This window comes from Erythrolamprus reginae, chromosome 6, assembly GCF_031021105.1.
Source record: "Erythrolamprus reginae isolate rEryReg1 chromosome 6, rEryReg1.hap1, whole genome shotgun sequence".
NCBI classification, from domain to species: Eukaryota; Metazoa; Chordata; class Lepidosauria; order Squamata; family Dipsadidae; genus Erythrolamprus; species Erythrolamprus reginae.
This window is the reverse complement of record NC_091955.1, coordinates 51,687,876-51,701,587: the sequence shown is the minus strand read 5'-3', so window position 1 is coordinate 51,701,587 and position 13,712 is coordinate 51,687,876. Positions and strand designations below refer to the sequence as shown.

The 13,712-nt window shown below is 35.7% G+C and overlaps 1 protein-coding gene across 1 annotated transcript in view; it reads right to left on the bottom strand.

Moving 5' to 3' along the window:
* The window catches only part of OTOGL (otogelin like), a 109,538-nt gene that overhangs the window by 20,548 nt on the left and 75,278 nt on the right, over positions 1-13,712 (bottom strand). Inside the window, exons 37-47 of the mRNA XM_070754953.1 lie at positions 13,363-13,540; positions 10,957-11,099; positions 9,315-9,338; positions 9,117-9,209; positions 8,186-8,375; positions 6,942-7,156; positions 5,638-5,779; positions 3,310-3,495; positions 2,374-2,586; positions 688-792; positions 463-570 (exon numbers count right to left, since the gene is read on the bottom strand). Coding sequence (XP_070611054.1) covers positions 463-570; positions 688-792; positions 2,374-2,586; positions 3,310-3,495; positions 5,638-5,779; positions 6,942-7,156; positions 8,186-8,375; positions 9,117-9,209; positions 9,315-9,338; positions 10,957-11,099; positions 13,363-13,540 — 1,597 coding nt within the window. The remainder of the gene's footprint in view (positions 1-462; positions 571-687; positions 793-2,373; positions 2,587-3,309; positions 3,496-5,637; positions 5,780-6,941; positions 7,157-8,185; positions 8,376-9,116; positions 9,210-9,314; positions 9,339-10,956; positions 11,100-13,362; positions 13,541-13,712) is intronic.

The following is a 13,712-nucleotide window of genomic DNA, read 5'->3' as shown; positions in this document are numbered from 1 at the left end:
TTAAAAAGTCACAGGTAAATCTACAGGTACAGTATCTTATATATTTAAATCACCAATTTACCCAATATTTTTAACATAAGAAATATTACTGTATTTTTCAGAGTATAAGATGCAACTTTTTCCTTCCTAAAAGAGGCTGAAAATTTTGGTGCGTCTTATACTCTAAATATAGCTTTTTTGAAGCTTTTTTTCCAGCCCTAAGTAGGTACTAAAGATCTTCCTGACTTGCAGCATTTTTTTTATTCTTACTCCCCCAAAGCAATTTTTCCTGCTCTAAGTATTTGCAGGTTTGTTTTCAGTCCTACTCCCTCTGAAAAAGGCTTTTTCAACCCTAACTAGGGAATAAAATAATGTGCTAAAGCTGAAGAGACTAAGGATGAATATTTGGTAGATAGATTTCCCCCCTATTTTCTTCCCCCAATATTAAGTTGTGTCTTATACTCTGAAAAATACGGTACTTACCACACAAGTAGGAGAAACAGCAAGTATCATCCAATTTGACTTCCACAATAAACTGATCTTCTCGGCATTCTGGACGAGTAACATTGGGACATGCCAAAATATCACATTCTGAATTTAAAAACACAAAGCGATCTAGTGAAATACAACCAATGACTTGCTTTTTTAAGAGTTTAGAAGTTATATGCCTCTAAATGAAAAATATTTTCTTCATCCTTTATCACTTACCACACAGATATTGAGGACAGCAGGAGAAAGGAGTATATCTGACTGTCAGCTTCTCAGTTTTTTTGCATACCGGGATAATAGGGCTACAAAGAGTTATGTTGCACTCTAAAACAAAAAATAGAGTCCTGAATGAAATCAATATATACTTAACCTTTTCATGGGAAGATGATAAGGAAAAGGTTTATGTTCGTTTCCAGCAGTTCTAATAAATAAGCAAGTTGATGTAAATATGGACTGGCCGTTCTTTTTCCAAAGAAAGCATTTTAAGATCATTGATATGTAATGTTATATTAAATATACAGAATTTATTAAAAGCACATAACAACATGTGCTAACATAAAAACTCGTATCTAAAGCTACTCAGCTTCTTACATTAAACCACCATTGCTTTAATGTATGCATTAAACTAAAAGAGAAGCTTGAAATTACATAGAGAATAATATATGTCACTTAGATCAGCACAAAACCGGATTACCATTTGGTATCCTACCTAGTATTGTTGCTGGTGGTGGATTTTTTTAACTTCTAAGAGATCATTGAGAATGTTTACAAAACTCCTTTCTCAACTTTCAGACTGGGTTTGGAATGCTCATGTCTTAATTCACTTTCTAATTGTCTATAATCAAACATGTCAATAAACCTGTATGCCATCTCCCACTTCTCCATGAGAAGGTTACCAAAAATGTGTTTCAATTCAATGTGTTTGCTGTCTTGACTTTGGTCAACAAATGATGAACTGGATATTTCTACCATAATTCAAAAGAGGAAGATTTTTCATGGGCTGTGCTCATATTAGACCACAGAAATGAAATATGGTGAATAGTTTTTTTAAAAAAACGTATAGGTTGATTTTTAAAATGATATATTTTCTCACTATACATTAGCTATGAGCCAATTTGGTCTAGTGATTAAGGTAGCAGGCTTGAAAATTGTAGACTGTAAGTTCAAGTACCGCTAGCTAGCTGGGTTAAGTTTGGGTCCATAGTTCCCTCTAAGCTGAGCAGTGAGCAATCGCTCACTTAAAAATCATCATCAACTCAGAGTTTTCCAAACCTGCCCAGAAGCTGAGAGGGAAAGAGTGAGAGGGAAGGAGAGAGAGAGGAAGAGAGAGAAACAGATAGAAAAAAGAGAGGAAGGAAAAGAGAAAGAAAAAGAATGGGAGTAAGGAAGAGAGAAAGAAAATCAAAATCTAGTTTGAAACTAGCTCAACTATTTAAGTGGCATTTTGATATTGATAGAGTTGCCCTATTATGAGCTCACTGTTATAGACACAGAGTACAGTATTTTATTTTGAAATTCTCTGAGGCAAAACAGGGTGGGTTTTTTGTTTGTTTGTTTGTTTGTTTATTTATTTGTTTGTTTGTTTATTTATTTATTTATTTATTTATTATTTCTGTGCTGCCCAGTCCCGAAGGGACTGTCGCTCAGACACTATACTTTTCCGCCCACCCCCCAAAAAACTTAGAGGGAACACTGTTTGGGTCAACCACTCTCTCTCAGGCCAACCCACCTCACTGGGTTGTTGTTATGGGGAAAATAGGAGGAAAGTTTTTGATGTATTTGTCTCCATGAGTTATTTGTAAAAATGTAAAAAAATAATTATGCCAAATATTTTAGATTTCTCTATACTACACACAGATTTTTTCCTATCAACTGAATATCATGCCTGTCATAGATATTACATACCACAGATATTTTTTGGACAGCAAGTTTGTTCTTCAATTACACTGACAATCACTTCAGCCTCTCTATCACACATTGGAAATGGCTGCTTATCACATTCAGGCTCTGTATCAATAATGCTCCCATTCTCCATACACTTATACATGCAGCATCCCTTATTAGAGCCAATCCAAATCTCCCCAACAGAGTGAGGATGCCCTTCGTTATCTGTACAGACTATTAAAAAAAGGAAAAAACAAATCTTTTTTAATGACATCTCCCCAAAATTCCATTTGCATTATTATATAAGGCTATAAACTATATCTGTTATCAGCAGCTAGAAGTTAAATAACTTTCAACATTTGTAGCAAATTTGGCGCCCTTAATAAATTTTCACCTTTGCAAAACTATAATTAATTAAGGCCTCTTGCTATATAGTTTTGACCTCAGATTCATATAACTGTAATTATAATTACAGATACAGAATGATTACCTATCTTTACTCTGTATATGATTTCTAAGTCATTAGAAATTTAAAGTAAAGGCCTGGCTTAATTCAATACTCAATTCAAGTGATATAAGAACTTTTATTGTCAATAAAATAATCATATTGGATTTCTTTGTTTTATTTTATTTGTTTTACCTTGTGCTCTTTCAAATTCTGAAACAGTTGGAAGCTGTAATTCCAGCTTTAAATGAGAATCATTGCAATGAATTTAATAAATCGTTAATCAGATTTATGAAGTTCTGATTACTTTTACAGTAAACCTCTACATAAATATATCAGCTTTTTAGCTATGCCAATTAGGTATAAATTTAAATAAATTCTGGAGCTATACTGAACTGTTTATTAATTTTATATTATTTGGATAAAGGGAAGGTAAAAATAAAAATCATGCCTCTTTCCCAGCAGAAAGCAAGAACACTTGAATCTAATAGGAAAAATGCTAGCTTACTAACCACATTTTTCTTCTGGAATGCAAAGGTCAGAGTCTGTTCTATGAAGAATGGTCCCATTTTTGCAAACACAGTCTTCTCTTAAATAGGAACATGATGATTCTTCATAAAACCATTTATTTAGGCATGTTTTTGCATCACAGGGTTGGACACAAGGTTGATATTCCTTCCCATCGGGGCAAACAAGCCCTACATGTGAAGGAAAATAAACATTGTTGAGATTATCTTAATGTTCATTAGGGGGGAAAAAGGAAGAAGGCAGCGAGAGGAAACATTTCTTGTGAATCATAGTTTATCTAAATGACCAGGTTTAGCTACACATTTCAGTCTGTACAATTTGTAAATTGCTTCCTTGTCATCAAAGGATAAACATCAAATACAACTAATACTGTAGATCCTAATATTAGAAAAAAATGATTTGTATGATTAGAAATATAGACCCATTTCTCTTAAAATCCTGATCTGAAGATTATTTTAATTGATCTTTGCTGTAAGTTGTCACATAGAGTTTTCTTCTCTTGCATGTTAGCATTATGTATTGAATTGATGGAGAAGAAATAGTAAGTCAAAGATCTGGTTCCATCTGATTAGATTTTGAGGAGTTCTTTTCAGTAACAAAAAATAGTTTGTAACCTGTAGCTCCCAGGACTTGTCATATATTTCCACAGTGATATTTCAAAAATTCATTGGGATCAATTCTATATTATTGCTAAAAATGTTCTTGAAAATAAAGATTTTGAAGAAAAATATTGCAATTTTAAAAAGTCTTTCTGACCCTGAAAAAAGTAATTTCATATGCTTTGTTTTTAATTTTTCAGTGCATTATTTCTCCGTTTTTAATTTTACTTTTGTCATGGATGCCAAGACATGTAAACAGAGTGTCCTCCTGCCCCTACTCCCTTTTGTCCTCTTTTCCAATTGCCAGTATCTTCCTTTTTCTATTCAGATACAGTGGTACCTCATGGACATGGCTTTAGATGGGTGTGGCTTGGTGGCCAGGTGACCGGTGGGCATGGCCAACTTGTAAAATATAGTGAAACTCACTTAACAACGCTGTTGCATAGCAACCAAAATTTTGGGATCTTTCTTTTTTCTCAGTGGTGGGAGAAGAAAGAAAGTGCTCTGGCACTGGGAGGATGGACAGTCCAGCCTGACAGCAGTGTGTCTTCTGTTATGTGCCATCCTGAAGCACTGGTTTCTTGTCTTCCTGGTTTCAGCTCTGGAATCAGCAAAGAAGTGTGGTTGAACAGAGCCAGGGCTTTAGTGTGGGAACTGTGAGGAGTTCAGGCCAGGTGGCAGTTCCTCTTTGTGCAAGGAGGGCAGGTGAGAGGAGGGTGAGGAGTCCCCCACCCCCAGTGCCTCTCCTCCATGCAATCTGCTTCTGCCGAGCAGTCTTCTTCATACTGCCTGCTTCGCTTATGTGACAGATGGGCTGGAACTTCTGCACTTCTTTCCTAGTGCAGTTGAGCAGAGCCAGGCCATTCTCTCCCTTCATCTTGCCTGAATATACCGCCACCGCACCCACCTCTTGCCTGTCGTGGCTCCAGCGGTGGTGGCTTTGGAAGACTCAGGCTCCTCTGGAGCTCTCCCCTGCAGCTGAGCCAGTGGCTGGTCCATGCTGGCCCGAGGTACAAGGGAGCAGGGTAGGCAAGAGGTGGACACAGCAGCTGTATGTTCCAGCAGGTCATGGGTATAGAGATGGGTTCTAACATAACTTAATCAAAGATGGCGGCATCCATGGACTGGCACCAACAGAACCAGCTCTGTGACATCTCCAGTGGTTTACTATTGGTTCTATAAAACCAGTGCAAACCAGGAGGAACCCACCTCTGAGTTTATATATGTTCAACTTACAACCAATTGCTTCCCCGCCCCTCTCCCCTGTAATCATGCAATTGCATTTTAAGCACTAATAACTGTCCCACGTTTACACCACTTTTCAGTATTCTGAAGTCAAGTGACCATAATATATTTTTTAAAAAAACAGCAGAAAACAAGACTTTATTTCTAATTCCAGCAAAATATGCCCATTGCACATATTAGACTAAAAAAAACCTTCTGCAAAAAAGTTTGTGACCTGCTTAATGACTGGCATGATTTAGGGTTATAATTCTGGGCTCAGTTGAGATAATAAATTGATGACTATCTGTATTAGCATTTAGTAATTAATTAATGTATAGTATCTAGCATATTATTGAGTGGAGTGCTAACAAAAGTTGTTGAGTTGTTCCATTCTAAATGTAGCCTTCTGTGTAGCATTACTGTCAAGCAAATGAAAAATGCAAAGCAAAATAAAAATGAAATGATCAGGAATGAGGGCATTAAACTTACAACAGTAATCTGGGGTCCTCCACTTAATGCAGATATTATGCTTGTTGCATAGTGCTACATATGCAGAAAGTGCATCACATTCATAATTCTCAAAATAGGTATTGTTAACCCACATTTTTTCGCAAAAATCTTGTGGGGAAACCTAGAACAAATATATTTGATAAATCAATAATCTGGATAAATTGGAAAAAAATAATCATTAGTTTCATATTAACAGCTTTTGTACAAATAAAACTGCAATCATTTGTGTAATATAGCTGCTAGCAACCGGTGAGATCCCACAGAGCTGGTCTCCTCTAGGTCCTATCAGCTAAAAAGTGTCAACTGGCAGGCCTGTGGAGGAGGGACTTCTCTAGGGCTGCCCCAGATCTCTGGAACCAGTTACCTCCAGAGGTCAGGACTACCCCCACCCTATTGGCCTTCTGAAAAGCAATTAAGACCTGGCTTTTTCAGAAGCCCCGGGGTTATTGAGCTCATGGTTTTAATCGTCGAGATCTGGCCATAAATAAATAAAATAAGTAAGTAAGTAAACAAACAAACAAACAAGTAAACATAGTTGTTAAATAAAAGTTGCTGAAATGTTAATGAAATATTTTTTGAAATATTAATATAATTCCTATATTTAAAAAATAATAATTCCCAATTGGTTTTTATTTATTCCTTCATTTTCCCCATTTTGAAAGTCATATTTATTTAAGGCCCAGTGACCCATTTTTGCTTATGAAACCTGGTTTATTGGTAGAAGTTTAATTCCACTTCCTTCTTACAGCCCCTTCTGCATTTTCAAATTCTACTGCAAAAAATTAAGAGACAGTCAGGGGTGGGTTCTGGCTTACCTCACTGCTGGTTCACTTTTGGTTGTGCCATGGGGGCGCGGGTGTATTACACATTATGTGCATGCGCAGTGCTAAAAAACCAGTTTCTGTGCATGCACAGAAGCAAAAAACAAGATGGCAGCATCTATGGCGCCACCGAGAGAGCCAGTTCCAGGGCATGGCAAGCCTGGGTCATTGTTGGTTCTAGTGACCCAAGCTGCCAAGTTACTACCAGTTCTATAGAAGTTGTATAGAACTGGTCCAAACCAGTAGGAACCATCTTCTGGAGACAATTATTTAATCAATGGTGCTCTTTTTGGAGCCAGATAGGGAGGTAAAATTTGCTGGATGGTGATTTTCAAGGGCCTCATTTAGAATGTGGAGATTTAGCCTAAAGACTCTTTAATCCTTTTGAGAAACAGGTGAGAAAGAACTGGTTTCCTCTATGTTGCCACCCCTATTCTGTATTTATAATTACTTCACACTCACTTTTTTGTGACAAGGGACAAAAACCCACTTCTGTAAGAGTTCCATACAATATGTACAATTATCCTCTGTGCAGTTTCTAATGGGTCTTCTTGTTGTTACATCAAAAGATTTCTCAATTTCCCAACTTTTGATAAAAATTTCAACTTCTTCCATATTTGTAATTATTGTTCTATTTTGCATTTTCAAGTCATCAGAAGGGTCACCATTGCAGACACCTTTTTTAAAAAGCATATACTAAAATATATGAAATAATTGAAACAGCATTACATTTCTAAAACAGAAAAACAAATTTAAATTTTCTCATCTGTTTGTTAAAAACTAAAAAAACTTTTAAAATAAGGTGTAATCAGTCTAAGAATACCTTTTTCCTTGCATCATCTGCCTTTTACTTTAAAAAAAACCCAAAGTATATCACATCTAGGTAGTCCTCGACTTATTACCACCACTGAGTGAAAAAATTCTGCTGCTAAACATGACAGTTAAGTGAGTTTGTCCCATTTTACGACTTTTCTTGCCACAGTTAAGTGAATCATTGCATTTATTAAGTTAGTGACATGGTTGTTATGTGAATCTGGCTTTCCCATTGATTTTGCTTGTCAGAAGATTTAAAATGTGATAACTTTATAAAGGTACACTGCAATACCCCCAGTATACACTGCAACTTCATAAATACATGACAGTTGCCGAGCATCTGAATTTTGATCATGTGTCCATGGGGATGCTGCAACAGTCATTAGTGTGGAAAATGGTCATAGATCCCTTTTTCAGTACCGTTGTAACTTTGAACAGTCACTAAACAAATAGTTGTAATTTGATGACTAGCTGTAGTAGAGACTTAATTCTCATAAAAGTTCTACTTAACAGTTATCATAACTATGTTCAAAATTTCTAATTACCATTAGAAGTGTTACACTTATAATACGTTTTAGAGAAGGAAACAAAAATTGAACAATATAGCACCAATTTCAAACTCAATTAATTAAAACTCAGGGCATTTGCGTAGAACATATAATTCAAAAAGTAAAAAGAATTGTCCTCATATTCTGTTAACTTCATTAATGAATATTGAAGCTGGATAAGTTAGAAGAATTTACTGTGATAATTTTACATAAAATAAATGGCAACCGGAAGGAAGGGAGAAGATAGAAGAAAGACCTTTGAAAAGAAGATTGATGAGCAAATTTAGATCTAAAAATTTTAAAGTTCAAAGTCGGCATAACAAAATAAAGTACATATATTCTTACCACAAAGCCCTTCTGTCTTTGTAGATACATTAGAGTTAAATCCACATTGGATGTCCATAATGCCTGTTACATGAGCCCATTTAATATTTATTCCAGCTGGTGTATTGATTACATACATTGCTCCAGTGTCCTGAATACATATGCCATCTTGCAAGAAAGGCAAAGGTTGGATTATAGAATTCACAATTACCTAAAATAATTGTTAAAAAAATTATAGGAATTAAAAGAATCAATCCAAAACTATGTTTTTGAAGAAGAATGAAATGTTGATCTGAGAAGTACTTTTTTGAAAAGGCATTATTGCAGTTTTAAAAAATCATGACAAATGACATTAATATTCATCACATACTATAAATTTTATTTAGACCTGAGGCTGAAAATTTAAAACCAATTGCCAGATTGCTTTCTGGACGCACATTAAAATGTTGGAATAAACTATTAAAGCCCTAACCATTTTAGGGGTTGATTATCTGGAGGACTGCTTTTTTTGTTATGAACTTGTCCTTAGTCATTTACGCAAAATGAGCAGCGTTAAATTAAATAAATAAATTTAAAATCTTTAGCTGCTCTATGGACCATTTGGACCATGTACAGTACTTCCACAGTGTACTTAATCAATTGCTTAATTAGAAGATTTAATCAATTGCTTAATTAGAAGATTTATTAAAACACATCTTTTTACTCAGGCACTTTAATATAAATTATTTTAATATTTAATGGTCTATAATTCTTAAATAATTAATTCAGATCTGCTTTATATAGATGGCTGTAAAAGTTATACATACAAAGGTAATCACAGTTCTTAGGCTTTCTATTAATAGTAGCCTCTTATTCATTAAGGTTTATGCCTGTAAAAGAATTGAAATGTTTATACTGTATAACATTTTTAGCAGGATTCAACAGTCCAGCAAAAGCTTATACAGTAACTCACCTTTCTTGCTAAACGGTTAATAAGTACTGCATATGGTGGTATCGTTACATTAAGTTTCTTAAAACAAAGACCAGAAGCACTTCCTGCTGGGACCTTTAAAAAGAAAGGACAAACTGTCCTGAAACTAAAACAATTAGCAGCTTACTAATTCTTAAATAATGATTGATTTAGTAACAACTGTACTTTAAAAATACTCACTAGTTTTCTTATTGAATTTGCACTCTGAAAAATAATTTTAAAAATGAGTCAGATTTCTTGTCACATAAACACATCACTCCAGCTCAGCAGTAAATATTGTGGACAGACTGCCCTCATGTGTATATTTATAAGTAATCAGACATTTTATGTGCGTGTATGTGTGTGTGAGAGAGAGAGAGAGAGAGAGAGTGTGTGTGTGTGCAATAGATTTGAACATGGGATTTGAACATGGGAACAAAGAAGACAAACCAGAGAGAATTCAGCACCTTTTATTTAAGCAGAAGAACAAGAACTGGCCATGAGCGGTAGGGAAGCCGCTTTTAAGAGGCTTTTAGTCAGACCAAGCCAATAGTACTGCATTCAATTTTGGCCTCCACACTACAAAAAAGACATTGAAACTCTGGAAAAAGTACAGAAGAGGGCAATCAGAATGATAAAGGGACTGGAAACAGGAGTGGGCTACCATTCCCAGCCCTACCGGAACGGTAGTGCGAGATTTACGTGCAAGATTCCATGCAAGATTTCCAGATTTTTTTCGCTTCTGCACATGCAGAACCCGGAAATAGGCAAAAACAAGTAAGTGGCCACTTGCCGCTGCCATTTGACCCCCAGCACCGGAAGTCCTCTGGAGACCGGAAAGAAACTGTTTCCTAACTTCTGGTTGCTCCAGTAGGCTCATGTTTCACCCTACTCAGGCTCCAAAGACTTCCCTGGAGCCAGAGGAGGATGAAAACACTCTCCCCCATCTCCTTGGAGGCTCTCTGGAAGCCAAAAATGCCCTCCCAGAGCCTCTGTGTGAGCAAAAAAATCAGTTGTCCGGCACACACATGTATGTTGGAGCAACAACTCACATGCCAGCAGATATAGCTCTGCATGCCAACTGTGGCACCTGTGCCATAAGTTCACCATCACTGATATAGGGTCTCCTGCAACAGCAGGAGGTTGGACTAGAAGACCCACAGGGTCCCTTCCAACACAAACTATAAACAGATAAAACAGACAATGACAGGCGTTCAACTCTGTTGCCACTACTTCCAGTCAATCAGCGGTGATTATGCTAATTTCCTATGTATCTCCGTACATAACAGTGTATAGTGTCTCTCTCTCTCTGTATGTGTGTGTGTGTGTGTGTGTGTATGTCTGTGTGTGTGTCTGTATATGTATATGTATATGTATATGTATATGTACTGTATATGTATATGTATAAAATTTGCAATAATCCCTTCACCTTTGTTCTGAACATTTATATCCTCAATTTAAACTCTGAATCTAATCCAATATCTGTCAATAACCCCCATTAAACTTTATTTTTTTCTGAGAAGGTATGATTAGCATTAGATGCTAATATTTATAATTTACGAGGTCCTGCTCAATAATGTCTTGAACATAATGTTATTGAGTCTGCTCAATAATATACTTCTACTAATTGTTCTATTTGTGTAAAATTATCAAGAATCATTAACAATATATTTCAGGTATAATATATAAATGAAACATACTTTTTAATATTTATATTAGAAAATGTGCTTAAAAAAACAGAAAGCCAAAACATTTTCAAAGAATTGTAAAAAGTTTTGTTTCTATCTTTAGTGTTTAAAATATGAAATGCTAATTAGTGCAAGGTACTATGTAAGGTTCATACCTGATTAGCTGGGCACTTTTCAATATGAGCCACAATAATTTCTGTGGACAACTTGACTAAAATATAGGATGCTACTTTATATAATGCTACATTATTTCCATCAAATGTAATGATACTCAATTCAGAGAGGATAGAACATTGACCTGAGGAAGAAATTACAATTGATGAGATCTCATTAAGATTTTATGTCTTTCAATCTGGAATTATATACTGAATAAATTACAATTGCATTGAACTTAGAAACAATAATTTAAAAAATTGCTTAAGAAATCAGAATGGTATCTGTATTTGCTTAGAAGTACTCTATGATTTCAATAGCCCTTATACTAAAATCAATTTGCAATATATTGTACTGATAAAAAGGATACTTTATAAAGTACCATATTTTTCGGAGTATAAGAAGCACCTTTTTCCTCCCTAAAAGAGGCTGATAACTTTGGTGCGTCTTACACTCTGAATGTGGTGTTTTTTGTTTTTCTCCAGCCCTAACTAGCTGCTAGCAATCTTCCAACCTCTTACCTTCCAGGCTCTTTCATTGTTTCTCTCTGCAAATAATGTTTTCCAAGCCCTAAGTCTTTGCAGAGTATTTTTAATTGCTCTAAGTTGCTCCGAATAAGTTTCTTTCCAGCCCTAACCAGGTACTAACAATGTCTCCAGCTCTTACTGGCTTGTGTTGTACATATTCCTGGTCAGTTGGAGGATGATGAAGAAATTGAGGACTCTGATATAGATAGTGTTTATGAATTAGTGGTGGCCCAGAGTTACGGGTAGTAGAACAGGTGGGAGGTCAGCCACAGGATGTGGCTATGAGTCCAGAATCTAGCAAAGAAGAATCAGACGTTCGTTGGGTCAATCCTAAATTCAGAAGGGTCCAAAAACGTAAGGAACAGGTGTTTGGAAGAAGATATTAAGGGGAGGAATGGGTTAAATACTGGAGTGATGTATTTGGTACGTCAGGGGGGAAGAAGGGTGGAGTTCCAATGTTGTAGGGCTAAAATGAAAGGTATTTTGTTCAGCTCCCAAGCAAGCAAATGCATTCTGTGTTATTTTACAGTCATTTCTGCTGTTTTTGAATCATGCTGTGAGTACATAAATCTTGTTAAACGGAGAAGGCTGGGAGGAATGTATGAGGAATGCAATTAAGAAAGATAACGGGAGGAAGAGGAATTTGCTAGTATGGACTGTATTTTGAATACAGAAGGGAAGAGAAATAAAGATGGAGTTTCTTTGTTTATGAAATACTGCATTTAGTAAGAGTTATTTGTAATAGCTAAAGTTCTACCAGAAACCAGAATAGCTTGCAAGCTCTTTCATTGTTACTCTCTGTAAAGAATGTTTTCCAAACCCTGTCTTTGTAGGTGGGTTTTTTTAGGTGCATTCTATATTTGCTTTGAATGTTACTTTCCAGCCCTAACCAGGTACTAACAATGTTCCCAGCTCTTCCTGGCTTGCAAGCTCTTTCATTGTTGCTCTCTGCAAATAATGTTTTCCAAGCCTTAAGTCCTTTCAGGATTTTTTTTCATTGCTCTAACTTGCTCCAAATAAGTTTATTTCCAGCCCATACAGGTGCTAACAATGTTCCCAGCTCTTACTGGCTTGCAAGCTCTTTCATAGTTACTCTGCGAAGAATGTTTTCCAAGCCCTAAGTCTTTGCAGGGTTTTTTCCATTGCTCTACTTGCTCTGAATGTTTCTTTCCAGATGCTAATGATGTTCCCAGCTCTTATGGCTTGCAAGTTCTTTCATTGTTACATTCTCCGAAGGGGGTAAAATAATGTGCTGAAGCTGACCAGACTAAGGACGTTAGCCAGATGAATACCTGGTAAACAGATTATTTTCCTTATTTTCCTCCCCAAAAACTAAGGTGTGTCTTATACTCTGAAAAATATGGTATGTAAAATTACACCTATGCATCAGACACAACAAACAGACACAACAAAAGATTGGATTGTTTGACATAGCTATAATTACAACCAGCAGAAGTGATCAGACTAGCAAACACTGAAATTCTGCTTATTCACTGGTAAATCAAACAGCTGATTTGTCATTCTGTGCAGATAACAATGTGCAAATATGTTATTTCAACTCAGACTTTCATATCTTATTCTGCTAATGAAAAATGCATGTGCTGGGCAAGAATATATCAAGTCAATTGTCTGACAATACTGAAAAATATATTTCAGTAAATGAGAAATAAAAATTATGCAAGCAGTTAAAACAGGATATAAATGTATATGTTACTCCAAAGCACTTCAACAGTGAGATGGCAGCATATAAATTTAATAAATAAATAATAATAATATTGGCATTCTAGGATCTTCTTGGCATAATTTTCCTGTAATATTTCAAATGCAAGTTTAGGATTCCCTGTTTCATATATAATCCAATATAACGATGCCAAGACTTACAAGGACATTCCCATTCAGGACAGCAACTGTCACTGTTCTTCTGAACTGGCATCCCTCGAAAACCACAGTCAGGTTTCTCCACATTCTTATGGCAGTTCCTTGAAAGATTGTATAGCATCCATTCCATATTAATGCAGACAAACTGGCTACATCTGTCTATTGGATCGAGGTATCTTGGCTTTTCCATGATGGGGGAAAAAATTGAGTCATTGACATATTTTGTGTTCCAAAATCAACAGGCTGTTTTAAGTATAAAAATGTGATTATCGGTATATATATATTGAAATTCTGTGTAAATGTTTTTATAACAATTTTACTATAAAACCTTGGAAATATGAAGGTTTATAAAT